Source organism: Gossypium raimondii, chromosome 12 (genome assembly GCF_025698545.1).
Source record: "Gossypium raimondii isolate GPD5lz chromosome 12, ASM2569854v1, whole genome shotgun sequence".
NCBI lineage: Eukaryota > Viridiplantae > Streptophyta > Magnoliopsida > Malvales > Malvaceae > Gossypium > Gossypium raimondii.
Genome location: NC_068576.1, coordinates 52,087,145 through 52,114,504, shown reverse-complemented (window position 1 = coordinate 52,114,504; position 27,360 = coordinate 52,087,145). Strand labels below are relative to the sequence as shown.

Here is a 27,360-nt window from a genome sequence, read left to right as displayed (position 1 = left end):
GGTAACAATACTTGAAATAAAACCAATAAATATTAGATAAATATCTGCTTACGTGGCGCATTTATATACCCTCCAACCGATATCCCATCATACCATCTTAGGCCCACAAAGAACTCCACACTCCAAAATAACCAAATTAATTATTTTCCAAAAAAAAGAAGCGAAAATAGCTTTTCTACTTCACTTCCTCGTTTTCTTCCTCTGCTGTTTCCTCTCAATCTCGTTCGTTATAGCAATTTCTATCCGTTCGAAAACGAAATCCAATACTAATTCTTCATCTGTTAGTATTTTCAAACAAGAAGAAGAGGAAGGAGGTGAAATGGCGACAATGGAGAGCTTGATTGTGACGGTGAACAGGATTCAGAGAGCTTGTACGGTGCTCGGTGATCACGGTGGCGACACTAATTTGCCTACTCTTTGGGAAGCTCTTCCCTCTGTTGTCGTCGTCGGAGGCCAGGTTCTCTCTTTCTTTTCAGTGTGTCTTGCGTATTACTTGTCGTGGCTTTGCTGTGCTTATTTGTTGATGTATTAATTTGCTGTGAATGTAGAGTTCTGGAAAGTCATCGGTGTTGGAGAGCATTGTAGGACGCGACTTCCTTCCTAGGGGATCAGGTTATGGTTCTTTTTCTTTTTTTCTTTTTATTCTTGTATGTTGAATTCTCCGTTAGTCCGTTTTGACTTCTGTTTGGCGGCTGAGAAAATCGAAAAGAAAAGCTTAAATGATAAAATAATGGAAGGCGAACCACGTTACGTGCGTCGATTTTGTCTCTAAAGTTATTGATTACTACACCGGGAATTTATTTTTTTAAAAGTCAAATTAAAGTCAAACTGATTTAAATTTTTTTTTCTAATTAATCCTTCAAACAAAAGTCAAACTAAGTCAAAACTGGTATGGCATGCTTCATTCTTTTTCATTTGGGAGATGGATAAATAATTTTTTTTGTATAATTCCCTTGATTTTGTTGCTAAGCAGAGAAAAAGCTAAATGCTGTCTATATTTATTACGTCTGCCTTTGAAATTTCAGGCATTGTGACGAGGAGACCACTAGTTTTGCAGCTACATAAAACAGAACGAGGGCTACAAGAATATGGAGAGTTCCTTCACTTGCCCAAGAAAAAATTCACTGACTTCTGTAAGTACTTTCTTCTATAAACCTATTTATTATTGACTTTCGTATTTTGTTCACCTTTCTCCGGATTTGATGCCAGTTTCTTGTTATGCAAATTATCAGGCAACCTATTAATTTGTTCTTTAAGTTGTAGGTTATCATTGTTAGAAACTTTATTACAATGATTTCTTAACTTCATGTGCTTGCTATCAGTGCTTGTTTGCAAGTATTTGTAAGGAACTAATGATCCATTTCTTGGTTGCGATTCAAAATAGAATATCCAGCTGGAGTTGATTTGTCTGGTTTACTTGTTTCATAATGCAGCTATGGTTCGGAAGGAAATCCAAGATGAAACTGATAGAATGACTGGGAAATCCAAACAGATTTCTCCTGTACCGATTCACCTCAGTATCTACTCACCAAATGGTAACAGCATTTAGAATTTGATTTTTGTTGCAGAAGTTGCAAAGCAGTATGCTTAGTTTCTTTCTATGGTGTCCTTGTACCATTTGTAATATTGCTTTCTGTTATCTGACAACTCTGGTTTATGGTTTTGCAGTTGTCAACTTAACATTAATAGATCTGCCTGGTTTAACTAAGGTTGCCGTAGGTATACCTCCTGCTTTCCTCCTGGTTTTGTCCTAAAGCCATTCCTCTTTCTTTTCATTTATTATACTGTAATAGATGTCTCTGTTTTTGGTAGAGGGACAGCCTGAGAGTATTGTTCAAGACATAGAAATCATGGTTCGCTCATATGTTGAGAAGGTAATGGAAATCTTCCATTTTCACAATTTGTGCTGGATGGCAGCTAGAAGAGTAATGCAATATTATTTATAACTATAAATCATCCTCGTGACTGTATTTGATGTTTTCTGGGCCCCTAGAACCCAATTGCTAGAAGTATCTTTTTGATAATCCATCTAATCAGTTTATACTATCTAAGATACAATTTATTAGACCCTTGGGGGTTCAAATGATTGGTTTCTATTCTCCAATGATTGCAGCCAAACTGCATCATCCTGGCCATAACTCCAGCTAATCAAGATATAGCGACATCTGATGCTATGAAGCTGTCTAGAGAAGTTGATCCAACAGGTATCTCTCTGCTTATCATCTCTGGTTACAGTGTAATTCGATAGTCTTGTAAGAATATATTTATCAAAGTCATTGTTAACTGTACTAGGTGAAAGGACATTTGGTGTATTAACCAAGCTTGATTTGATGGACAAGGGAACAAATGCAATAGATGTAAGCTTTCTTCCTTTTTTAATATGCACTAATAGTGGGTTCATGACCTGATTGGGAATCTTCTGTGGCATAAAACCTAACTAAATATATTTCTTGTTTGTTAAACATTGAATAGGGATTCATACACATGACTTATTTCCCCTTACCCGATGCACATGTTCTTGAGGGAAGAACTTAACTAAATATATTTCTTTTTTTAAGCGCAGGTTCTTGAGGGAAGAGCTTATCCACTTCAACACCCTTGGGTTGGAATTGTAAACCGTTCACAAGCTGATATTAAAAAAAATGTCGACATGATTGCTTCTAGGCGGAAGGAGCGCGAGTTCTTTGCCTCTAGTCCTGATTATGGACATTTAGCTAGCAAAATGGGCTCAGAATATCTTGCAAAAGTTCTCTCAAAGGTTTTGTTTTCTATCTATTTGCATTTCTGTATGGTAGCATGTATGTTTACTTATTAGAACATTTCTTTGGTGTCAGCATTTGGAATCTGTAATTCGAGCTCGCCTTCCTGGCATTACTTCTTTAATTAACAAAAGTATCGAAGAACTTGAAGCAGAGTTGTCCCATCTTGGTAGATCTGTTGCTGTTGATGCTGGGGTGACAAGTCTCTAAACTGCTGTTTTATTTCTTGATATTGGGATATCCATAGGTTCTGTTTTTCAATTTTTATTTTATTCCTATCATATATCAGGCCCAATTATACACCATCTTAGAGTTATGTCGAGCATTTGATCGAATATTCAAGGAGCATTTGGATGGCGGGTACTATATTTTAGCTCCTTTCTTTTCACTTTCATTTGGTGAAGAAATTGCAGCACAAATTAAAGATATAAAATGATACAATCATGATTCTTTATCATCCTGTTTCCAATCTTTCTCTAGGCGGCCAGGTGGAGATCGCATTTATGGAGTTTTTGACCATCAGCTGCCAGCTGCTTTAAGGAAGCTTCCATTTGACCGTCATTTGTCACTGCAAAACATAAGGAAAGTGGTCTCAGAGGCAGATGGGTACCAACCTCATTTAATTGCTCCTGAGCAAGGTTATCGACGTCTCATTGATGGTGCACTTAATTACTTCAGAGGCCCAGCAGAGGCTTCTGTAGATGCTGTAAGTTCCCTTTTCAAGGTGCCATTTTCTTGCCATTTCAGCTAGTTTTCTGTAATTGGCATAGGGCGCCCACTGTTTCCTGAAGGTGTGTAGAATGGAGAGGGTGTTGCAGTCTTGTAGGTGCTTTCTTTACCAAGGGTTCATGGAATGCTGTTTGCTGGATTTAAAATAAAAATTAATTGTTTCTTTCATTTTCATTCTTTAAAACATCATTCATCTGCATTGATTGGTGATCTTCGTTGCAGGTTCACTTTCTTTTAAAAGAGCTTGTAAGAAGGTCAATTGCAGAAACTCAGGTTAGGAGTTTGTAACTTTACCAGCTTCTTGGATGAAATACTGATACTTTAGGAATAATGGATGAACATAATTTCATCTTTCGGAGTTCAACAGGAGTTGAAACGCTTTCCAACTCTCCAAGCTGAAATTGCAGCGGCTGCAAGTGAAGCATTGGAGAGGTTTCGTGAAGAGAGTAAGAAGACAACTTTGCGGATGGTGGACATGGAGTCATCATACTTGACAGTGGATTTCTTTCGGAAGCTCCCCCAAGAAGTGGAGAAAGGTGGAAACCCAACTTCCTCATCTGTTGATAGATATGCTGAAAGTCACTTCCGCAGAATAGGATCAAATGTTTATTCTTATGTGGGTATGGTGTCTGATACGCTTAGAAATACCATTCCTAAGGCTGTGGTTTATTGCCAAGTGAGGGAGGCCAAGCAGTCATTGCTTGATCACTTCTATATACAACTGGGCAAAAAGGAGGTACCAATAATCTTTACTCCTGCATTTTCCCTCACATGCACATACATTCATTTCGACACATCCATGTGTCATCCGCTCGGTAATTTGATTGGAACGGGTTTTATTCAAACTGTTGTTGATTAGTTTTCATTATTTTCTTGAAGGGCAAGCAGCTGGCACAGTTACTGGATGAAGATCCTGCATTGATGGAAAGGAGGCAACAATGTGTCAAGAGGCTTGAGTTAAACAAATCTGCGAGGGATGAGATTGATTCAGTCTTGTGGGCCAGATGAAACCCACCCGACTGCCTGCTAAGAAACCGTTTGCATCACAGCTAAAAAACAAGGGAGATTCTGGAGAAGGTTTAAGTTCTTGAATTTTCAGCTTTCATTTGTTGCATTTTCTTGTGCAGCTTCTGTTTCACCCAGCCAAACCTAAACATTTCTAAAAGATTGGTCTATACTTGGTTACTGTTTTCTTAAACCAGAGTCATCGTTCTAAATCCTTTTGTAGAAATGTTAAGTAAATAGTATCTCCATAGTGAATCTGAAATTTTAGTCCTTTTCCTGAAAGTACGGTGTTAAAGAATGAACGAGTAAAAATACACACTATTGCAGTAATGATATGAACATAGGCAACGGAAGTAATCGATGTATATAGTTCATCAAATCTAATTTGGGTACATGTGGGGCAAAATTATTAACCAAATAAAGTTCTTGCTCCTAAATTGCTTCCGAATTCACGCTCAAGCTGCTGTTTTCAAAGAATCTCCTTTCTTATCAAGCTCCTCTAAGGCCGACCATAACTTCGGATCCTCATAATCCTTTACAAGCATAGTAGGATTGGCTTCCATAAGTACATTTTCAGGATTTCTGGTTGTCAACCCCACAACAGGCATTCCAGCTGCAACTCCTGCTCTTATCCCTGATGCAGAGTCCTGGACGATGAAAAAAACAGAGCAAGTTTTCAAATTCTGAGTTCGTATTTGCTAGTTTTTTTTATACTGAAAACATAGTTGGGAAACTGAACGCATACCTCACATATAAATGTGTGATCCTTTGACACCTTGAGTAGTTCAAGTGCCTTCAAGTAAGGGTCTGGGTATGGTTTGGCATGCTCGCACTCGCTTCCTACAATAACAACATCAAAGAAATCCTTGAGCCCAAGTTTTGAGATCATGAGTTCAGCATTAGGTCTTGGAGCATTAGTAACAGCAGCTTTCTTCAACCCATGATCTTCAATCCATTTCGTTAGTTTATATAATCCGTTTATAGGTGGCAACTTGTCTGAGGCCAACCTGTTCATCCACACAAAGGATTAACACAACTAATGCTACGTGGCAAACTGGAAAACTTGAATACAGTCTCAGAAGAAGCAAATGCATTTTTACCTCCGAAACATGGCTTCCTTATCTTCACAGAACTTTTCGCCCCTCGGTAAATCATCAGGGAAGAGAGTAGCAGCAATATCATCATTGTGCCTCCCAGCAATGTTTTTGATAAAGAATTCTTCATCAATTGGAACTCCATTGTTGAAACCAATCTGTTATAACACAATAGGAATTACTAAAAGTAACCCAAACAATTCTCAGGTTTGTAAAAGTCCAATTCAGGCAGAGAGCATGCTTGAAATTGTTTAGAAAACTATGCTTTACAGAAAAAAACAAACACCTCTAGGAGCATTTCTTGAAAGGCTTGGTGGTGGATAGGATCCGAGTCACATAAAGTTCCATCAACATCAAATAATACTGCTTCCAAAGGAGCAAGATCAGGAATAGATTTATTGCTGCATTTCAAAAAAGTAACAAAATTAAGACAACCGTATTGAAAATGCATGCATATGTAAACAATCACAAACACATTAAAAAAATTAAAATATATATAGAGCGAAAAGAGATCTTGACCTCAGGGTAGTAAAACGTACGATTTAAAATGACCAGAGTAGTAGAACATACAATCAAATAAAAACAAAGATCATTTTCGGCCTAATAAAAAGAACAACAAGAACCCAGATTGCTACGTTGGATCAATGTTAAAACGAAAAACTGAAAACAACCCATCTCAAGTCCAATATATATATCGAATAAAAGCACACAAACAAGAGAAGAAAGAAGGAAACAGAATTTGAATACCTCTGAAGAGAATTTTCACCAGCCGTCATTGTTATAGTTGGGGGGGGGGGGAATCAGGTTTTTGGAAGAGATGGGTTTAGAATTGGAGATCGAAGTGAAGGTGGTGATGAATATATAAAGACGAAAATTTGAGAGAGGGAATGTACCAAGGAATCGAGAAATGGGCAAGGGGAATAAAATAAAGGATTGGGAAGGTGTTTTCGGTATTTGGAAAGAGCACCAGGTTCAGGTTCGGGTTCGGGTTCTTCACTTTTAGTTAGAATAGATGGAAAAGTCACATTTGAATGAGCAACTCGGCACCACCTATTAGTTTTGAACTTTCCTAGAAATTTGGGATCCTCAAAATCAAACCAACCAGCTCGCCACTTAGCTGAGGGCTGCCAACCACACACATGAATATATATTTGCCATGTGCCACACATCAATATTATATGTATATTTATTATTATTTACTTATAAGTATTACTTTTTGTTTCACTTTTTAACACGTTTCTGCTTATTCTACTCTTTTTAGCCTCCATTAAAAAAATATTTTATATTTTATGAACATATAATTTTGTTTAATAAAAATAATGGGAGATAAATCTTAAAATTACATATAAACATTTGTTTAATGTATAATTTTATACATTAAATTTTGATTTATCTAATTTTCATAAGATTTTAAAATAAATATTAATAAAATATTATTTTATGTTTATATATTATATACATAAATAATGATATTTATTTAATATAAAATAAATTGATGTATGCAGTTGAATCACAATTAAAATTTTATTTATATAATTATAGATTAAATTAAGGTTGATATATAAATTTGAGATTTGTTGTTAATTAAAAACTTTTAGAATTAATATATTCTATGAATAAGAAATGATTGAATACTACTACTTGTGATGAAGTAAGATGGAAAAGTAAGAGGAATCACAAATGGTTACGTCCTCTCACATTTTATTCTATTAAGAAACCAACAAAATTGTAAGAAGAAAAGGGTTGAAGGTGAATTAAGTCAGTCTGGCAAAATTTTAAATAGTTCCTTTTTATAATTTTGACAAGGTGAGGCTTAAAAGTCCATTGGTTTGGGCTTTAGCCAACATTAAGACCGGGCCCTGCACAGTTGAATTGATTTTTTGTTTTGTACGGATTGGATTTGGATGGGCTGTTCTTAATTTCTCATATAATTCGAAGGGAAAAGAAAACATATATATATAAAAAAATTGAATTTATCTTCTCTTTTTTCCTGAAAATCCCTTGTAATTGACCTTAAATAATGCTTGTTTGCTAAGTTGAATTTTAACAAATTTTGACTATTTTCGTCTGACAGCCGTTGGTCTTAGAACTTGGGTTGATATTGTGGGGAAAACATTTTGTTCTAATGTTTGGTTTCCTAGAAAATGCACATTAGATCATTTTGGGAACTTACATACAAAACCACAAACTAGCAATTAAACACATTGGCAATTTAAGGGATGAGAAATGTAAGTTTTAGATTAAATGAGAGAAAAGGACAAAAAAATTGTGGGGGTTATGTTTAGCTTAGATTAATTGTTGGGGTGTAGGACTAATTCAAGCAATGGAAGCTCTTTTCTTCTGTTATAAAGCTTACATTTCCTGCCTTTTGGTGCTTAGCCCGGTACAGAATTAAGGTGCTCAACCATTTTCTTTGTTCTTTATAATTGAGTCTGTGATTTTTTAACCTTTGTCTGTACAAGACTTTTGTACATTTTCCATATAAAATAAATTTAACTTTCGATAAAATAAAATACAAGTACAATTACTTTAGTTTTTCCTCTACTAAACTTTTTTGTCTTTTAGTTATATCATTGTATTCTTTTATAAATATACAAATAATTAACGTGGAAGAATCAAAGAAATAACATACCTCAACATCATGTCTGTATACATCTATCTATTTGTGCAGTGAACTATTTGCAGAAGGTTTTAACTCTATTCTTTTCACCATATGCAAAAGCTGAAATCTGTTTCCTTCCAAATCCAAATAATTTAATAGAAAAAGAAAGAAGAGAAAAGTATATTAATTAAAGACCGGTATTCGGCAGCATCACATCATACTCTACTTTCGAAACTGCAAATGGGACATAATATATATTCTATTTACTTTTCATGCTACTATTATTTACACACAACACATAAAATAAACAAGGCTTGGGATCATTAAAAAACTTTCCACCAAATTAATGCTTATAATATACTTTATGGTAAATAATGTAATGTTGGACTGATTTGAGCATAACATAGCGTATTGCAGTGTCGTTTTACAAACATTAGTCATAAAGTACATTTAGGATTGATTAAAGAAACCCTTACATAAGATTGTTGGACTGACCTATAAGGTTTTAGCTTTCAATTGAATGATGTATGACAGGCAACTGCAATACATATTACAACTTGCTGATTTATACCAAGGATTTTTTTTTTTTTTTAACAAAATGGATTACATGTCACAGCTGATGTGGGTGGGGGGTTCAATGGATATCTTCACGTTGGGTCTATGTTGGCGTGCTGTGTCAGCATCATTTCTTCCTCCCTTCTCTCATCACACTTTCAATTTCCAGCTTGGCCTACATTCCTTCCTATGAAAACAAGTTATATATTATAATATACCTTTTATTTTCAGTCCAGCTACCAATCCAAACCTTAACCTCTATTTAACTAGTTAGTGTAATCATCCTTAAATCGAATCCAAATATTTACAATCTCTTGCAAGATTAAGGTTTGATAAAGGATTTACAAAGACTAATATAAAATCATGAATAAACTTTAGTGGTGTGTTTTCCAAGCATATTATATACATATATGCTATAGTTCTTTTTGTATTATATAAACAATATATTATTTCTTTTACATTCTTTTTAAGACAACCCTTCATAGTTTTAGCAACACGCTGGGAGACAAAACGTAGAGAGATGGGGGTGTTTGCTTTACATCTTCCACCCTCCTTCAAGAAATCACAAACCATGTGGTCATTAGCCAATGAGAATCCCATGAAATAAAATAATGGCTAAAATAGCTACGGTTCTTAAACTATGGAAAAGCACCAAACTCTCCTCCATCCTATATTCTCATTCAAAGTAATTGAAGTCATCTTTTCAACTTTCAGCCCCCTCTTTCTCTTGTTAGGTAAGTATAGGTCAATAAGATAAATAACCTGCTGTCATGGTCAAATAAGCTTTGCATGTACAAATTAGAAAATGTTTAGAGAATCAAACAAAATTTGCAGATTGGTTTTATATATAATATTTCCTTTGATGTGAATGAGAATATTAGGGTATCATTTGACGATTACAAGCTAAACAAAATATTCATTACAAATGATGGTTCAGGAGAACTTTAATTAATATGATATATGTTTATGACTATGTACATGTACATGTATATGCTAGTATCTTTCACACCATAATAAAGTCTACCTGTATGACACTATTGTCTAAATGCTTGTAAGAAATTTCATCCAGGGAAGGAAAAGTTCTTTAGAATTTGAAAAGTCAGAGGTATGTTTTCAAATAATAACATAACAAGTACAAAGATAGATGAAATAAAATCCTAACAGAATTCCACTCAATATAATAATTTAAAGAATGTCAAAGTTGACAAGGCTTGCCAAACTAGGATATTTTGGTTGCTTGCTTCACTATAAATACCAGCTTGCAGACCCCTTTGATCCATGCACTACCACCTTGTCTTCTTTGCTTTTAGTGTAATCTTTGTTAATTGAATCCTCTATGGCTCTCTCTCTTCCATCCCTTCTGATCCTTTTAACAACTTTGCTTCTCACAACAGAGGCAACGACTTTCATCCATTCGCGAGCAGCTTACTACCCAAACTCTGATGAACATGGAACAGATGGTAAGAGAATGCAAGGAACGTGTACTTGTGTTGTGCTCATGCATAATACAAACATACATGCTCATTTATTTTCTTTACTGAATTGCAGTGGGTGCATGCGGTTTTGGTTCTTTTGGAGCAACAATAAACGGTGGAGATGTATCAGCAGCGTCTGATCTCTACCGTAATGGTGTAGGCTGTGGTGATTGCTACCAGGTATTAAAGAAAGGCGTGCCTTGATATGTCATGAAACATAACATAGATATCCTTTCACATGCTTAAATAGTACCTAACCTGCTCTTCCATTATTGCTATAATAGGTGAGGTGCACCAACAGCCACTATTGCTCAGACAAAGGTGTGACTGTGGTTATAACCGATCAAGGCTCAGGCCCCAATACTGACTTTATCCTGAGCAGACGAGCCTTTGGTAGGATGGCTCAGACAAAAGATGCAGCTGCATCTCTATTAGCCCTTGGAGTTGTTGACATTGAATATAGGCGGTAAGACATCTCTATATTGAGGAGCATGTCATTTTTCCCCTTTTAATCCACCTTACTCTCAATAATCTAGAAGTGTATCATATATACAAAATCATGGATCTCTTACTCGTTCCTCCGCTCTGTTTATTCAGTGTTTCATGCAGCTACCCCAACAAAAATATTACCATCAAGATAGATGAGAACAGCAACTACCCTTACTATTTAGCATTTGTCCTATGGTATCAACAAGGGGATAAGGATATCACAGCTGTGCAGCTATGTGAGGTAATATGCTCTTTCGGACCATAAATTTCCGTTTAATAGAGAGAATAAAATACTTACAAAATTGGGTACTCCTAATATCTGCAGACCCAAAACTTTGTGTGCAAGCTCTTGGATAGGAGTTATGGAGCAGTATGGACAACCACTTCACCACCAAGTGGTCCATTGTCTTTAAGGATGTTATTGAGCGGAGAGGACGGAGATGAATCTTGGATTGTTCCTGTTAACAACATACCAGAAAATTGGAAAGCTGGAGAGACATATGACACAGGAGTACAAATTGATATCTAGATATCTGCACCAGAGTCATTCATTTCTTTGTTTTAGCAACACACCTAAAAGAATAAGTTTCTAGGTTTCTTCAAATATGTTCTTTCATTATGTTTAATTGGTTAGGATATATATTTTATTATTTTGTGTCAAGGAAGGAGTGACAAATTTGAGCAAGTAAAATTCTTATGTAATCTTTGACTAATGAAATTTTATGTTTCTTAATAAAGATTTAATTTTCTTGAAGCAGTCATTGTAGAAAACAGCACTATCCATATAGTCAAGGAAAAGACCTTTAATTTTATGTTTTGCACATGCTGTGAAGGTACTAACAAGAGAAGCATTGTTAGGTCTAATATCGCCTTTTTCCATCATCCTATCAGACAACATCAAAGCCTGAGTGAAATACGTTTGCATGATTTGTCAGAAATCCCAAATAAAAGTGATAAAACTTCATCTGCTTGTTGATGAAGTTTATCTCCTGACTTGAACACATGAACTCTCCCATTCAGCTGTATCCAACTACACCCAGGGGCTTTTCTTACTCCTTTCAATCCCATTTCTTTTCTCAATTTCTGCTCTGCCATGTGCAGACCTCTTGCTGCATATATATTGCAGAGAACCACGTGGGCAGGTGCATTCATTGGATCCAGCTCAAGCAGTTTCCTGGCAGCATGTTTAGCGATCTCTGCACCTGTCTCACTGAGCCCACATACGCCGAGTAATGCCCCCCAAATAGCACGATCTGGTTCAAAAGGTAGACTCCTGACAAACTCTTCTGCTTCCTTTACTCTCCCTGCTCTGCCCAACAGATTGACTATACTAACATAATGCTCTAAACCAGGTTCAATTCGATAAATATCACTCATTGATTTAAATAATTCCAATGCTTTACTGATAAGGCCTACATGACTACATGCTGATAGAATACCCAAAAAGGTAATAGAATTTGGGCGACATCCAGATTCCAGCATGGCTTCAAAAACCTTTAGAGTTTCATTTGCTAGCCCATGATGAGAAAATCCCATGATCATTGAATTCCATGAAATCAGATCCTTAGACACCATAGTTGAGAATATGTTATATGCATCATCTATTAACCCACATTTGGCATACATGGAGATAAGGGAATTCTCAAGAATCAAATCAAATTCATATAGTGTTTTCTCAAGCATGCAATGGATTTGTCTCCCCATATCAAGATTTGCGGTTGCTCCAGAAGCTCCAAGAAGAACAGAATATGTAGCATTCAAAGGGAAAACACCTTGCGCCCGCATCTCCAAAAATAAAGCGGTAGCTTCTATAAAATGTTCATTTTGGACATAGCCTGAAATCATTGTTGTCCATGCAACTGCATCCTTTTCTGGCATGTTGTTAAATAAATGACTTGCCTGAAAAACTTGTCCAATGCTTAAATAACCATCAATCATTGAAGTCCACGAGATCTTATCTCTAATAGGTGATATATCAAACACATATTGAGCCTTTTCCAACTGTCCAGTGCGAACATAGCCAGTGATCATAGCATTATAAGATTGAACTGAAGAGTTATTTAAGATCTTCTTAAATATATAATATGCAAAGTCCATGATACCAAAAACTGAATACATCTGAATGAGGCTCCTAGATAACCTGCCATCATAATCATCATACTCCAATCCAGCAACAATTACTTGAGCATGTAACTGCTTTCCAAGACAAGGAAATCCCATTCCAGCACAAGCATAAGCAAGTGATACAAATGTCTCAGTATTTGGTCTTATTTCATAGTTAGTCATTTCAAGAAAGAGCAACAGGGCTTCTTCATAGAAACCATTCCAAGTAAACCCTCCAATCATGGCAGTCCAAGAAACAATATTCCTCTCAGGCATTCTACAAAACAAACAATACCCTTCATTCACTTCACCAGCTCTGCAATAACCTGCTATCATACTAGTCCAAGTAACCACATTTCTATCCTCCATTACCTCAAACAAATCTCTAGCTTCTTTCATCCTACAGTTCTCAGCATACCCATAAATCATAGTGTTTGATGAAATTATGTTACGGACCGGCATTGCATCAAAAATCAACCTTGCCTCGTCCAAATCCCCGTTCTTAATCAGCCCACCTATCATAGAATTCCACGATACAACATTCTTTTCAGGCATATTATCAAAAAATATCTTTCCCTCAAGAACTCTACCACTTTCCAGCAACCCACATAACATCGAAGTCCACGAAACCACATTCCTCTCGGGCATTTCCTCAAAAAACCTTCTCGCTTCACCAATCCTCCCAGAGTTTATAAAACTCGACAACATAGCATTATAACTAACAATATTCCTCTCAGGCATAATTTCAAACAGTGCTTTGGCTTCATTAACAAAACCATTTCTAGAGAACTTCGAGATAAGAGAAGTTAAGTGAATAACGCGGCCATTATTGCTTCTTTGGGGCATTCTGTCGAGCAGGTTACGAGCTTCCCAGAGACGGTGATTGGATAGCAAAGGGAGGAGTTGTGAATCATTGAACGTGAGTTTTGAGTGATGAGTATTTAAAAAAATGGATTGAGATTCAAAGGAACGAACATAGAGGAAATGGATTGAGAAAATGGGTTGGGAACGAACATGGATGAGATAGTAGCGAAGAAGAGAATGTGAGGCTTTTGACAAAGTGATGGCGCGCATTAGCCTTTATTTTGAAAAGCAGCAGTTAATGACTTAAAATGACAGTTTTAAGACTATAAATATAACATCATTATCACGTGGTGGAGTTTTTAAACTTCTAAAACTTGTTTAGTTTTTTAAGTCTAAAAGTAATAATTTTTCACTTACAAAAAAACTTATTCATTTTAAAAAGTTTATGATAAACTACAACATTAGTCACTAAATTATTAGTAAGTTTTTGTTTTGGTCATCTAACTAAAAAAGTTACAATTTGATCATTAAACTATTCAAAACTTTTCATTTAAGTCACTGGACTGTTAAAGTTAATGCTATATGGCTTTTCATGTTTGCGTTGCGTGCACCGATCGAAAGCTCTCTTTCCCCTTCTCTTCTACAGTTCAGTTTTTTTCATGAAATAACCTTGGACATCAAGAATCTGCGAATCAAAATTCAAACAACTTTTTTCTCCGAACTCCGACACTGATCGTCAGATTGACTTGGATCTGAGGTATGTTCTTTTACTTGTTAATAGGTACTGATCCACTATACCGATCATCGAAGCATCACTTTGAGCTTGCTGGCAGAACTTAAAAAAAAAAAACTAACAGCTTAGTAACTTAAATAAAACCTTTTGCATACTTCAGTGACCTGAATAAAAACTTTCGAATAATTTAGTGATCAAATTGTAACTTTTTAAATTAAGTGACCAAAACAAATACTTACTCGTAGTTTAATGACTAATGGTACAATTTATCCAAAAATTAATTTATCATATTTAAAAATACTATTAGAACATATTGTTGAGAATATTTTTGTGCTAAAAATGTTCAAAGGACACTCTATTGGCAAAGTCAATTTTTTTCTTCTTTCCTTTGTTTATTACTTAGTAAATATTGTTTGTTAGCTCAAAATACCATGTCTACTTATGAAATATTGTTTGTTAGTTCAAAACTACAAGGATATGAATTAAAATTTAAAATTCATTTCTAAAGAAGAAAAAAAATTTGACATATTTTTACAACTTTATCTGCAATTTATTATTAACTTTACTTATTAAAAGATTTCTGTTCACCCTTTTTAAAAAGAATTCTCTTCACTACTTTGGATTGTTACCTTTACCAATGTATAATCTTTATAATTCTTATCTATTCAAGACATTATTTTTTAAGACTTAAAACTCTTAAATTACAATGAACAAATAAGTGGTTGTTTATAAAGTGTAAGCTCTTAAGAAAGCTTGTATAAAAATTTACAACAAAACTCTCGATAAGATAGGTATGAAAAAGAAAATATATATTTTCACTTCATTTAGTGGTTACTGTGAAAAATTGTATTTAAAATAGTCTAGAACAGTGTACATGCACCGATATTTTGACCTCTAGAAATAACTACGGCTATTGATTTAAGGTATCAATACTTAGCTATTAAAATATATTTTTAAAATACTTAAAATGTTTGAAATATATCAAATATTTTTATTAAACAAATTTTGAGTATTTTAAAACTTTGAGAATATTTTCAATGAACTTTTCGCAAAATGAGTTAAGAATAAAGATGTAAATTTTATTTTAAATGTAGATATATAAAAAAATTGATAAAGAGTTTTTGTTTCTTTTCTAAAAAATATTTTAAAGGGACTATTTCAATTTGTGCCCTATCAGATTCTAAACATGGAGAAAACTCTTTGAATTTATAATTTTTCATTCACAAAATTTATGAATAATGATAAATTGTTTTTATTGTTAGAGAGTCATTAATATAAATACATATACTTATTATTCTACTTAATTTGGTATACCAAAGTAAACTTGTATGGTGGTAGTTTTAGTATTATATATATTTAATATGGAGTTTGGTTAAGATGTTCATTCATGGCAAAACTTTAGCCATAGATTTTCAATATGTTTGTAGTCTTGTAATGGAAGTAATCTTCCTGTCTTTGAATTAATGTACAAATTCCACCAGCTTTGAATTCTTAAATCTTAACCAAGCACTCACTTCACCATAAATTATATAAAACCTAATTTCACAATGCTTTCAATTGATTTGGTTATTAAAACATCAATTCTACTTAATTAAATCGTAAATAATTGATAAATTTTATATCAATTCACGAAACCCTTTTTGTTAAGAAAAAGAAGAAGCTAAAATCATAATGCTGGTTGCTCATTTCGTATAGGACTGCATGAACCGACATGGCGAGGCTTCTTTGGTTTACTTAAAACTTTCATCAAGCACACACCTACTTACTTGGGTGTAAGAAACAATTAGCTTAAAATATTTTCCCTCATTTTCTTGGATCGATGGGTATAGCCCTTCAAAGCTTCCTATAAATGCGGGTAAATCAGAAGTAGCAGTCATTGATTCAAGCCAAAGGTTTCTTTTTTACAGAAGAACAATGATGGGTTCGAGAATCAAAATCTCAGCTCTGGGTGTTACTATGCTTCTGCTGTTGATTGCCCCAGCTTCCAACGCTGCCATTTCGTGCAGTGTTGTGATAAAGGACCTGAGGCCTTGCGTGAACTATCTTACGAAGGGGAGCGGAAAACCACCGTCCGCTTGTTGTGCGGGAGCCTCCGCTCTGGCATCCGCCACCTCGTCGTCTGCCGACAAGAAGGCTGCTTGTGAATGCATCAAATCAGCGTCTAAGAATATTAAACCCAATAACCAGCTAGCTCAGGCTCTTCCTTCTAATTGTGGAATCACTTTGCCCGTCACCATTTCACCAAATGTCGATTGTTCCAAGTACGTAAAACCTTCTTATGAAGTGGAAAAATTATCTTTTTTTATACATCAATTCCTTTTTTTTATTTGTCTTTTCCTTTTGCAGGGTTGGTTGAGAGCTTGGAAGCTGAAACTGGGATGAAGTAATTAAAAAACTCCATTGTAGAAGCTCAATTGTTTTGCTTATCAATAAACTGGAATCCTCCTGTCTTGGAATTTGGATTCCTTGGGTGAATAAAAGTTTAATGCTACCATCTATTTGTTTTCCTCTTTTTCAGGGTTCATATATATGAGATGATCATGTTGTGTATTCAAATATTTCTTATTTTGCACTTCTGTTGAATGTCTATGCTTATGATGTTGTGTTTGTCCTTAATACGTCATGTTTGGATTTTTAAGCTACAGATAACAAATTTCTTGCATTCTATTCTATCATAGGAATAAATCGGTGGTAATCATAATGACAACCATCATAACTAAATTAATAGACGTCAAAGTAATAATTCCATAAAAAGATAATAACTTACATTCTAGATTTCATTTCCTTTCTTATTTTGGAAGCAAATATTTTATTAATCTTATTAATTTAATAAATGAAAGTAACTAATTAATTTTTTTCTAATAAAATTATTTAAGAAGAAAAAGAACACTACCTAAGTAAATAATGAATATAGTAACATTTACGTACCAAAAAGAAGAATATAGTAACATTTAATAATGAATAATGATGGTGCTTTCTCTAGAGAAATGATAGAGCAGAATTGATTGCAGGCTTGGCCAAGAAGATTGATGTTGATTCGGCTGAGGAAGCTGAAGCAATTGCAGTTATGGACCCGGGGGGGGGTAAAGTGGGCAGTTAAGTAGCAGATGAACAAAGTTATTGCAGAAACTGACTCTGATATAATGTGTAAAGAGATTAAGGGTGAGTTTGGATGGGCGGTGGGTTTACCTGCGATTAGTATAAAAATAGTGATGGTGATAAAATTAAATACGATAGCGATATTATAATGTGAAACAAAAAATAAGCTAAACGAATCTCACCATACTTAATCCCCACCCAAATTCGGGCTAAAGGGGCTGGTGGGAGTACAAATTGGAAATTGCTGCCTTTTGTTCAATCTATCGAGGATCATGGTAGAAAGCTGGAAGAGATTTTGTTTAGAAAAAGTCAAGAGAGAAGCTAATAAAGCGTCAGATTGGACTGCTGGTCAAGCTCAAAAGGAGATGAGAATGGGAGATTGGGTGCGTGCACCTCCATTCTCTTTAATGAAGGTTTTGAGAGGTGATGGACTACCATCTATTCATCCTTATACTGTTTAATTTGGAGTGGGTGTTGAGGTGACTGCTTTGGTCTTTCGGTGTCCGATGGATATTGTGACAAGTATTTGCTTTGTCTTAGGTGTAAGAAGTGCTGTTTTAAAAGTAATTGAATGAATTCATAATGGCAAAAAAGAAAATTGCATGTCTAATGTTATTGTATTCACATTTTAACTAATTGATATTGAAATTCATACATGCATGTCTAATTGAGGCGTTTTTTCTAATTCAGTTACAACATTTATACATCCGAAGTTAAAAAAGAAAAAACAAACATTCCTACATCCAAATGTTTGCTTCTAAAGACAAAAAAACCTCTAAAAATATAATTTCTTTTTATGGAAATGAATTGATTACCATATTTTTTGTGTGGCATGAACACAGGAAGATGTAAAATCTTTAAAATTTAGATATTATACAAATTAAATCTTTAACATTTCATAAAAGTTGATTTCAAGATTTTTAGGATAACATGATTTTCGTAAGTTTACTACATACTTGGTGCGGAATTGAAGTTAGCTATTAGACTTGACAAAAAAGAAAATTCAATAATTTGGTTTTTCTAGTTGGACATTTTTCTTTAATTACGCAAACTTTAAGTGATGACGGCTATAATGTTATGTGTAACTTTTATGTCTGTAACCTAATAGATTTTCAATTTATAATGATAAACTTTTAATCACATAATTGGGTTAAAATCTTACAAGAGATGTAAGGAGGGGAGTGGTGGAGTTGATGGAGGTCGATTCACTCTATCTGGACAAAAAGTCGAAGGATATTGAGCACGGAGGTAGTGGTGGTAGAGATAGGCTGAGAGCAATGTGGCAGAATGTGGGCTATAATATTGGAGAGTTGACTCTTCTTTCATTGTTTTAAGGATTATTTATATGCGAAATTTCATATCAGGAGGTATTAATGTGGTGAATCTACCATAGTTCGTCATTATGGGGTGCATGTAAATGATGCCTGTGATAACATTATCATTCATTATGAATCAAGGTACAAAACAATTGAGCCTGCGTGGAATTTAATTACTTAAAATGTCCTCCTCTAAATTGAATACCTAAAGAACGAATAATAGTACCTTCCAAGAAACGAATGACTACCTTTTTGGATAAGATACATCCTACTTGATCAAAGAGTTAATCCAAGAGACGATCTTCTAAACCACCCAATTTATAGCGAGTGGTGGTGACTTCTCATTGTAACCTATTATATTTCCATTATCTTGAGTTGACAAGGTCATTATAAAAATACTCATTATAATTACCACTTTAAATTTAATATTATTATTATGCGATGCATATAAAACCATCAAAATAAAATTTAATGACAATTTTTTAAAATTTATTATTATGTCATCCATATAAAACATGGAAATAAATATTTAATCACACAAATTTAATAAAAAGCATGTTTGCTGTTTTATGATGCACAAAAAAATAATGAAAATAAATAAGAAGATGAACGCTGCGTTTTACGGAGTTTCCAATTTCATCTTGGAATAAAATCCTCGCGTCCTCCAAAATTCCCTACAGGCCATCGAAAAGCACGCACAACATAGTCATGGGTCTTCTTTCTTGGTTCAGAGGTGACTCCAAACCTCAAACCCAAACAGCACCCAAGTCCGATGAGACCCCGAAGCCCGTTCCGGGAATGAACGGCGCTGTTGAAATTCCCCGGTCCGAGAGTGTTACGGTATTCGAGTTCGGGTCCGTAGCCGCTACTGCAGATAAGGTTACGTTAGCCGGATTCTGCCCCGTGTCCGACGAGCTCGAGCCTTGCCGCTGGGAGATTCTGTCCGCCAAGGGATCCGACGCTCCCCAGTTTCGTGTCGTCTTTTGACGATGAAAAATCGATTGCAAGCATGTCGAATGTTCACATTAGACTCTTCTTTAGTGATTATTGCAATTTTAACTAATGAGAAAAGACGTCATTATTCTTATGCGCGTTGCCTTTTTTTATATTTTTAATGTAAGAATCTCGGCGAATGTTTCATTCCACCCGTCATCTTCAAATGCAAAGATCAGAATCTCATAAACTCGGTTTTCTCATTTCTCGGCGTGACAAATCATCGAACACCATACTGGCACTCATTGCACGGGCCTGAGATCAAACAGGTAACAAACTGTAAAAATTGAACAGACGCAAAATAGCTTAAAGCTTATCTTCAACCATCCTTGATCAAGAAAATGCCTATCTTTTAGAAATTTCAAATTATTTCTTCCATTAGAAAATTGATTAGAGTTAAAACTCCATCAAAGAAACCTAATCAGTAAAAGAGTAACTATCTTTCTGTTCTTATCACTAGAGTTTAATTTTAATTAACCTGGAATAAAATTTATCTAAAAAATTCTTAGAGTTTATCCTAATCATTAACTTAAAAAATTTAACTGAAATAAAATCTATCTAAATTAAATAATTAACTTAATTTATCCTATTCACTATTTTTAAATTTAAAAAACAGTCATCTATATTTCAGTTTCAACTAAAAGAGAAGAAGCAAACTAAGTAAAGTTTCTTACTTTCAGTAGAGATTCCCAAGACAAAGTGGTCACCAATGCGGCCATGTGCACCAAGCACCGTTTCCATTTTTAATGATTATCAGCTGTCGGTCATAGTGACAAAAGTGGGTCCGATCCAAAGCTGCCTGATTAATTTTTTAGTTGAACAAAAATCTGAGGAAAATGTTTGTGTATTCATGTTCCAATCTAGATCTCAATCCACAGATTATAAATCACAAATTCTGTACTTTTTGTGTATGCATACATCTTGTACTCTTTTAGTGTCGGCAAGGAATAAATATATGCATATCAGACTTAAATTTGGTAAAATAAAAATATAGTATCATAATAAATAGATATAAATACATGATGTACTGGTCTCCACCGACTTGTGTGCTTATACTAACTTAACTTATATGGTCAAGGCATAAGGAAAGATTTACAACTATTATGATCCAAACTGTTTATCTAATTTTTCTTCATATTTGCCAATGTAATTGAATATGTTAGGGTTAAAATATGATTATTATACGATATTTAAATTAAGTCATAATTTAGATCTTAATTTGACATTTGTTTTTTTAGGGGGTACGGAAAGGAAAGACTCCCTTCACTGTAAAGCCAACGTCTTCTATTAATCTTTACACTCTCTCTCACTATAATAGTCTCCACTCATTTTGTATTTCAGAGATCTAGATTCACATACTCAGCCAAAAGGGCTCTGCTTTGGAGTTCTTTCTTTCTTCCTTTCTTCTGGGTATTTTTCTTTGATCCAAATTTCTTCTTTTTTACTTCAAAGTTCCAAGCTTTTTAAGTTTTTGTTCCACTTTTATTGCCTTTTTCATTGTTTGTTCTGCGTAGACCTATCAAATGTTGTTTCTTTTAATGAATGGATCTGTGTCTTAAGTCTATCTTCTGTTTTATTTTTTCTGTCTGTGTTTTCAGCTGAAAGATAAAGGTGAATTTGTTAAGATCGGTTAGATGAAAATGCCTGTTGTTTAGTTGATTTCTAAGGGTCTATGTTTTGGAAATTTATAAACAACTGAACTTTTTTACTGTTCATTAGTAGATCGGTAAGTGTAAGAGAACTTTTAGCTTGTTGGAAGCACAGTAGGTAAGTCTAAGAGCTTTAAAAGAAAAAAAAAAACCCTTTGGTTGTATAGTTAAGTTCTTGAGATTAGGTTTCACTGATCTCTTTGTTAAAGTTACTAAATGATTAGAATCATACTTATATATTGGCTTTACATATATCAAAGATCATATATTAAGGCCATTCAATTCTGAATATACCTAACTGCTGCTGATGAGCTTCACATGAAACCCTTTGTTTCAGTTGGCTTTAGTTATTTTGAAAAGTTATCAGTGGCAAAGTTGAAATTCTGATTACTTTATTTACTACTTTTGCTTATATCTGTCATTGCTTGAGATTAGAATTTATCTGAACTCATAGGGTTTTGAAAATATTTGATCTCCTGCCACCTTTTCATATTTGGCTCTACATTTTTTTGGTCGTTGTTGGTTGAAGCAAGTGTACTGTGTCTAATAATGATACTTGCACAATTGGAACTCTATAATTAGTTTCTCTTACACGTTTAACTTTGCATTACTTGTACTTACTTTCTATTACAGCGTACTTTGGGTTCCCACTCTAATCATGGTATCCAAGCACAATCCATCGGGCAACAAAAAACGGAGCCCACTATCTATATTTGCTGTTATTGGTTTGTGTTGTTTCTTCTACATTCTGGGAGCATGGCAGCGAAGTGGTTTTGGCAAAGGAGATAGCATAGCATTGGAAGTAACAAAGCAGGCAGACTGCAGTATCTTCACAAATTTGAACTTTGAAACACATCACAACGATGTAGAGATTGTTGAGCCTTCCAAACCAAAAGCTCAGGTGTTTAAGCCGTGTGATGTAAAATACACTGATTACACCCCTTGCCAAGAGCAAGACCGAGCCATGAAGTTTCCCAGGGATAACATGATTTACCGGGAAAGACACTGTCCCCCCGAAGAAGAAAAACTACACTGTCTCATTCCAGCACCCAAAGGGTATATGACACCATTTGAATGGCCAAAGAGTCGTGACTATGTCCATTATGCTAATGTTCCTCACAAAAGCCTAACAGTTGAGAAGGCTGTCCAGAACTGGGTACAGTTCAAAGGAAATGTGTTCAAATTTCCAGGAGGAGGAACAATGTTCCCTCAAGGTGCAGATGCGTATATTGATGAGCTTGCCTCTGTCATCCCGATAGCAGACGGTTCTGTCAGAACAGCATTGGATACTGGTTGTGGAGTAAGTTGATTTTCAAGAATCTGTTAAACAGCTTTCCTTTTCAGAATTAATGATGCCATTACGCGTGTGTTTACTTCTGTGCCACGTGCCAGGAGGGGGGGATATTCTAGGATTGATGGTTAGAAGGTGTTTAGTAATTTACAATGTAGTTTATTTTTTGTTACTGATTTTAGAACTGTGAGCTTATTAATTATTTGAATCCCCTAAAATAGTTTTTATGAGCATTGTTTTTAGTCATTGGATATACCATAGTGAGGCATGGAATATTCAACCAGCTTGGCTTAGTACTCTCATCACCTAAAAAAGAAAAAAAAAAGGCTTATTCCTCACTTAATAAAACCTCCCCATAGATGTTATGCCCCATAGGAGCAGAATTGTTGTTTAGGATCATGTAAGTTTTTTCTAATGAATCTCCATTTCTCTTATAATTTATTCTTTCATCTTTCATTATGTTTTAGTCATCACATATGATGTTTATCCTATTGGAGTGGTATCTTGTTCAAAACGGCCTGCCTGTATCAAAACTCTTTTATGTCTTTATGCTAACAATCATCATCAGGGCATCCATTTTGGCATTTTGATTCAATATAAGCCACCTGCACTAATACAACAAATCTTAATGTAGGTTGCAAGTTGGGGTGCCTACATGCTGAAGAGAAATGTTCTGGCTATGTCTTTTGCACCTCGGGACAATCATGAAGCACAGGTTCAGTTTGCACTGGAGCGAGGTGTGCCTGCTGTAATTGGTGTTCTTGGATCCATTAATCTTCCATATCCATCAAGAGCATTTGATATGGCTCAGTGTTCTCGATGCCTAATACCATGGACTGCAAATGGTAAGTGGTAGTAATGAACGTGTTAGCCGTTGAAATTTGCTTACACGTAATTAATTAATTAATTAATCAAGTATGTTTAGAGGTTGGAATTAAATGCTCTAAAACCAACGTTGAACTTCAACACTACCAGGAAATTGATAACCTTTCTACATGTGTACCTGTTTACTCAGATGGAATGTACTTAATGGAAGTTGATAGAGTCCTGAGGCCTGGTGGATACTGGGTGTTGTCTGGCCCTCCAATTAATTGGAAGACCTACTACCAAGTTTGGAAGCGAACTAAGGAAGATCTTAAGGCTGAGCAAAAAAAGATTGAAGAGTTAGCTGAGCAACTTTGCTGGGAGAAAAAATATGAGAAGGGAGATATTGCTATTTTTAGGAAAAAAGTTAATGACAAATCCTGCCGCAGGAATTCTGCCAATATGTGTAAACCTAGGGGTTCAGATGATGTTTGGTGAGTTAACTTGTGTGATAGTTTCATTTATTTATATTTGCATTTCCTATTTAATATTGATTTGCTAGTCAATAAGAGTTTTGCTATTTCTTCATTGCTTCAAATTATCATCTCTTAGAAAATTGTATTGGGTTAAATGTGTTATGGGTGTATATGGACTGCATGCGCACCATTATGTTTCATTTCATTTCCACTGACTCATCTATCTCTAAACTTATTCTTATTTTCTTTTTGTATTGTCACTTTAACTCTCTTTTATTTGGCATGTTTTAGGTACAAGAAAATGGAAACATGCATAACCCCTTTCCCTAAGGTAAGTAGTGCAAGTGAAGTGGCAGGAGGGGAACTGAAGAAGTTCCCAGCTAGGCTTTTTGCTGTCCCTCCTCATATATCCAAAGGACTTGTTGAGGGGGTCTCTGTTGAATCTTACCAAGAGGACAATAAGCTTTGGAAGAAGCATGTAAATGCTTACAAAAGGATAAATAGATTGATTGGTACTGCAAGATACAGAAACGTGATGGACATGAATGCCGGTCTTGGAGGATTTGCAGCAGCTCTCGAATCACCCAAGTCTTGGGTGATGAATGTTGTGCCCACAATTGGCAAGGACACCTTAGGTGTGATCTATGAGAGAGGTCTAATTGGAATATATCATGACTGGTATGTCTCAATCATTCTTCTTATGATCTGTAGTTATTGGATTTCCTTTTCTTTTTTGTCATCCTAAATGCAATGCCGTTATCGTAGGGAAGTAGATTAAGGAGGTTTACCTCAAATATTTTATTTCTTGTGGTATGGAAACCAATGGAAAGTAGACAGCCTGATTATGAGACTTCTCTTAGAAAGTCTATACACTTTTTCGGGGACATATATTTTAGGACTTGTTTTGTATCTACTCCTATCATAATTTATTAACAACTGGTACCATCCTGATATTGGACATGTGATGTTAGTTGTTAAATAAATTACTATAGAGTTTAACTCAATGCACATCAATTAAGGCCTTTCTCAAATTGATACTGTTATCACAAAAGGAGAAGCTTGAAAGTAGCTTAGGTAAGACACTCTCGAACACTTTGCACGTGCAGAGCTAGTGACAGTTTCAGGCATTGGAAATAATTGGTCATATCATATTTCTTAGTTACTCCTGTTTCCACTGAATATAACTTTAGAAACTTCAGAAACGAACCCCACTGGCACTGTTTGTGACATTTTCATTTCTTATTTGTGACAGGTGCGAAGGTTTCTCTACGTATCCAAGAACATATGACCTTATTCATGCTAATGGTGTCTTTAGCTTGTATCAAGATAAGTAAGTCTCTTATCCATATTTTTCCAGTGTGCCATGTTTCATTAGGAAGCAAACTTGTCATTCAGCATATAATTCAATACACACATCCACAGCAGCCATGCTGCATCATTTAAGCCTTTTAAAATTAAAAAATAATAAATGGTAGGTTTTATGAAGTGAAGAGTTATATTTCAATGGCATTATGTGGAATAGGGAAGTCTTTGTATGCTGAATTCGTTCTTGGGATGCCATTATCTATAGTTTCTAATCAATTGTATGGTATGTGTAAATGATTATACAGGTGTAGCTTTGAAGACATCCTTCTGGAAATGGATCGCATTTTACGGCCTGAAGGGGCTGTGATATTCCGGGATGATGTCGATGTCCTAAACAAGGTTAGGAAAATTGCTGGAGGCATGAGATGGGACACCAAGATGAATGATCACGAGGATGGTCCCCTTGTGCCAGAGAAAATTCTAGTTGCAGTTAAACAGTACTGGGTTGGTGTTATCAAAGGAAACAGTACATCCAGTGCTGAATAAACCAACATCAACAGGTCAAGTATTTCAAGGTAAAACTAAAAAGCAAAGGTTAAAATCTCGAACTGATGGTGAAGTTGGTTCAGACAGAGGGACTGAAGAGTTCCGATCAACAACCCTCAAAAAGATACTTAAGTTGCTACATTGTGTTATTCACTATGTAGAGAATATACACAATTATGTTAGCTTGTAATCCTGAGTGTGATTTTGGGAGGAAATAGTGTTTTTTTACATTATTTGTGTAGCTGCCCAAATAATTATGTCAAGATACAAGAAAGCATAGTGATGAATGACAATAAACAATTCTATTTATCATCATTTTACTTCTCAGCACATGCTTTCATTTGAATTTGATACTCGATTTAAAGATAATTGTATGAATCAATTAGTTGATCTCAGCTTCTGCTTCTAGTAACTTCACGATTGCAAGTACTGCACATACTTCTGTTATTTTATGGAACAAGGCATTCTTTGTCGTTTTAGTGTAGTTGTCCTTTTTAATAAAGATTTAAATTTGAATTTTCTTTTTGAAAATGTAATGTTACTATTACATCCAACAACACTTAACAATTGTTGATAAAATGTCGTCTTTAATGATGCTGAAAGAGACTTTCATAATGGTGCTAGGCAAAGCGAAATGAAGTTTTCCTACTGACCTTGGCTAAGTACTGAACAATCAACATCCCACTTTGCCTGAACACTGATTAGAGATAAGTCATATAACCCGATTGGTCTATGTCATTGGGCCCAACCTATTAGTTTCCGGTAGCCAACAGCTACACCGACCACTCCACGAGCATAAAATGGATAACCCATCTTTGATCTCAGTGTGAGCTGGTGAATGGTGGTCACTTTTTACTGTCTGCTGTTGCTCAATTGGCTAATGGTAGGCCACTTCATGTTCATCTAAAGAAGTCTGTTTCAGCTATGTATGATCAATGCAAGCAATCACATGATTTTACTGGTAATCAACCTCTGATTTTGACCATCCATCTCTCTGCACCAGTACACGTTGCGCCCCCTTTCATGGTAAGTGAATGATTGATGAGTAAATAAGTTTTATCTGTATTTAAGAAACAGATTTAAAGCAGTTAAACTGCATTTTTCTTCCCGAAAAGATTTAGCTACCAATTAGAACAAGACATAAAGTGGGAAAGTAGAGAGAAAAGTTTAATGTTAAGACAAACTTTAACAAGTCACTCTTTGTTCTGTCCTTTCATCGAGGAAAAAAGTATCCCCAACAACTACAACAGTGTTGAAACACAAACCATGTAAACAATATTTACATGAATTCCACTTTGACATTTGGATCAAATCTGTGGTCTTGATTAAAACCCAGACTTTATCATCATCATCTCCTCTAAATCTGTGGGCTCCTTCACAAGTTTGCTCCTCTTTGCCGGCCACCCGAGCTTCAACAGTGTCCAATGACCCATATAGCAAGAGAAAAATGACGATCGTGTGGTGAACAATTAAGTAGGCAAAGGATTTGGGAAATATATATTGTTTCCCATTCGCCCCATCTCTCTCCTACAT

The 27,360-nt window shown here is 35.1% G+C and overlaps 7 protein-coding genes and 1 long non-coding RNA gene across 9 annotated transcripts; 5 read left to right on the top strand and 3 right to left on the bottom strand.

Annotated features, from left to right (window-relative positions):
* Positions 1–91: 91 nt before the first annotated feature.
* Positions 92–4,775, top strand: LOC105765039 (phragmoplastin DRP1E). Of its 2 annotated transcripts, XM_012583927.2 has the most exons (15): positions 92–457; positions 549–612; positions 1,026–1,133; positions 1,434–1,535; positions 1,669–1,719; positions 1,813–1,874; positions 2,114–2,204; positions 2,293–2,357; positions 2,564–2,758; positions 2,835–2,954; positions 3,049–3,119; positions 3,240–3,465; positions 3,711–3,761; positions 3,856–4,224; positions 4,368–4,775. In XM_012583927.2, exons 1-15 carry the CDS (start codon positions 320–322, stop codon positions 4,494–4,496), a joined length of 1,842 nt encoding a protein of 613 aa, XP_012439381.1. In that variant the 5' UTR covers positions 92–319; the 3' UTR covers positions 4,497–4,775. The 2 variants fall into 2 exon arrangements, 1 of the variants encoding a protein (XP_012439381.1); XR_008191949.1 differs by lacking the exon at positions 4,368–4,775 and having other exon boundaries at positions 186–457; positions 3,240–3,585; positions 3,856–3,952.
* Positions 4,776–4,828: 53 nt separating this feature from the next.
* On the bottom strand, positions 4,829–6,627 carry LOC105765040 (haloacid dehalogenase-like hydrolase domain-containing protein Sgpp). The gene is made up of 5 exons (XM_012583928.2): positions 6,335–6,627; positions 5,874–5,988; positions 5,594–5,745; positions 5,239–5,500; positions 4,829–5,140 (listed from the first exon to the last, which is right to left on the bottom strand). Exons 1-5 carry the CDS (start codon positions 6,361–6,363, stop codon positions 4,949–4,951), a joined length of 750 nt encoding a protein of 249 aa, XP_012439382.1. The 5' UTR covers positions 6,364–6,627; the 3' UTR covers positions 4,829–4,948.
* A 3,005-nt stretch (positions 6,628–9,632) lies between these two features.
* Positions 9,633–13,896, bottom strand: LOC105765038 (pentatricopeptide repeat-containing protein At1g32415, mitochondrial). The gene is made up of 3 exons (XM_012583926.2): positions 11,510–13,896; positions 11,007–11,166; positions 9,633–10,183 (listed from the first exon to the last, which is right to left on the bottom strand). The coding sequence occupies exon 1, from the start codon at positions 13,883–13,885 to the stop codon at positions 11,606–11,608; it is 2,280 nt and encodes a 759-aa protein (XP_012439380.1). The 5' UTR covers positions 13,886–13,896; the 3' UTR covers positions 9,633–10,183; positions 11,007–11,166; positions 11,510–11,605.
* On the top strand, positions 10,062–11,469 carry LOC105765041 (expansin-like B1). Its single transcript, XM_012583931.2, has 5 exons — positions 10,062–10,204; positions 10,293–10,399; positions 10,504–10,685; positions 10,817–10,949; positions 11,034–11,469. Exons 1-5 carry the CDS (start codon positions 10,081–10,083, stop codon positions 11,235–11,237), a joined length of 750 nt encoding a protein of 249 aa, XP_012439385.1. The 5' UTR covers positions 10,062–10,080; the 3' UTR covers positions 11,238–11,469.
* Positions 13,897–16,197: 2,301 nt separating the features above from the next.
* On the top strand, positions 16,198–16,904 carry LOC105765042 (non-specific lipid-transfer protein 8). The gene is made up of 2 exons (XM_012583932.2): positions 16,198–16,609; positions 16,695–16,904. Exons 1-2 carry the CDS (start codon positions 16,263–16,265, stop codon positions 16,702–16,704), a joined length of 357 nt encoding a protein of 118 aa, XP_012439386.1. The 5' UTR covers positions 16,198–16,262; the 3' UTR covers positions 16,705–16,904.
* Positions 16,905–17,273: 369 nt separating this feature from the next.
* Positions 17,274–17,839, bottom strand: LOC105762531 (uncharacterized). Its single transcript, XR_001123952.2, has 2 exons — positions 17,630–17,839; positions 17,274–17,537 (listed from the first exon to the last, which is right to left on the bottom strand). It is a non-coding gene; the product is annotated as an uncharacterized LOC105762531 (long non-coding RNA).
* A 1,536-nt stretch (positions 17,840–19,375) lies between these two features.
* LOC105765037 (uncharacterized) lies at positions 19,376–19,850 on the top strand. Its single transcript, XM_012583925.2, has one exon. The coding sequence runs from the start codon at positions 19,472–19,474 to the stop codon at positions 19,748–19,750; it is 279 nt and encodes a 92-aa protein (XP_012439379.1). The 5' UTR covers positions 19,376–19,471; the 3' UTR covers positions 19,751–19,850.
* Positions 19,851–20,993: 1,143 nt separating this feature from the next.
* On the top strand, positions 20,994–26,142 carry LOC105765036 (probable methyltransferase PMT14). The gene is made up of 7 exons (XM_012583922.2): positions 20,994–21,166; positions 22,039–22,705; positions 23,331–23,541; positions 23,712–23,994; positions 24,268–24,654; positions 25,229–25,306; positions 25,587–26,142. The coding sequence occupies exons 2-7, from the start codon at positions 22,064–22,066 to the stop codon at positions 25,825–25,827; spliced, it is 1,842 nt and encodes a 613-aa protein (XP_012439376.1). The 5' UTR covers positions 20,994–21,166; positions 22,039–22,063; the 3' UTR covers positions 25,828–26,142.
* Positions 26,143–27,360: the final 1,218 nt, after the last annotated feature.

Bases quoted from the DNA above. Each gene is read 5' to 3' on its own strand.
- LOC105765041 (XM_012583931.2), top strand. From the start codon at position 10,081: ATGGCTCTCTCTCTTCCATCCCTTCTGATCCTTTTAACAACTTTGCTT. The intron at 10,400-10,503 runs GTATTAAAGAAA...TTGCTATAATAG, and splicing joins GCTGTGGTGATTGCTACCAG to GTGAGGTGCACCAACAGCCA. The intron at 10,686-10,816 runs GTAAGACATCTC...CTGTTTATTCAG, and splicing joins GTTGACATTGAATATAGGCG to TGTTTCATGCAGCTACCCCA.
- LOC105765039 (XM_012583927.2), top strand. From the start codon at position 320: ATGGCGACAATGGAGAGCTTGATTGTGACGGTGAACAGGATTCAGAGA. The intron at 458-548 runs GTTCTCTCTTTC...CTGTGAATGTAG, and splicing joins TTGTCGTCGTCGGAGGCCAG to AGTTCTGGAAAGTCATCGGT. The intron at 2,759-2,834 runs GTTTTGTTTTCT...CTTTGGTGTCAG, and splicing joins TTGCAAAAGTTCTCTCAAAG to CATTTGGAATCTGTAATTCG.
- LOC105765040 (XM_012583928.2), bottom strand. From the start codon at position 6,363: ATGACGGCTGGTGAAAATTCTCTTCAGAG. The intron at 5,989-6,334 runs GTATTCAAATTC...TTTGAAATGCAG, and splicing joins GGTGAAAATTCTCTTCAGAG to CAATAAATCTATTCCTGATC. The intron at 5,746-5,873 runs GTGTTTGTTTTT...GTGTTATAACAG, and splicing joins TTCAAGAAATGCTCCTAGAG to ATTGGTTTCAACAATGGAGT.
- LOC105765036 (XM_012583922.2), top strand. From the start codon at position 22,064: ATGGTATCCAAGCACAATCCATCGGGCAACAAAAAACGGAGCCCACTA. The intron at 23,995-24,267 runs GTGAGTTAACTT...GGCATGTTTTAG, and splicing joins AGGGGTTCAGATGATGTTTG to GTACAAGAAAATGGAAACAT. The intron at 24,655-25,228 runs GTATGTCTCAAT...TATTTGTGACAG, and splicing joins ATTGGAATATATCATGACTG to GTGCGAAGGTTTCTCTACGT.
- LOC105765037 (XM_012583925.2), top strand. From the start codon at position 19,472: ATGGGTCTTCTTTCTTGGTTCAGAGGTGACTCCAAACCTCAAACCCAA.
- LOC105765042 (XM_012583932.2), top strand. From the start codon at position 16,263: ATGATGGGTTCGAGAATCAAAATCTCAGCTCTGGGTGTTACTATGCTT.
- LOC105765038 (XM_012583926.2), bottom strand. From the start codon at position 13,885: ATGCGCGCCATCACTTTGTCAAAAGCCTCACATTCTCTTCTTCGCTAC.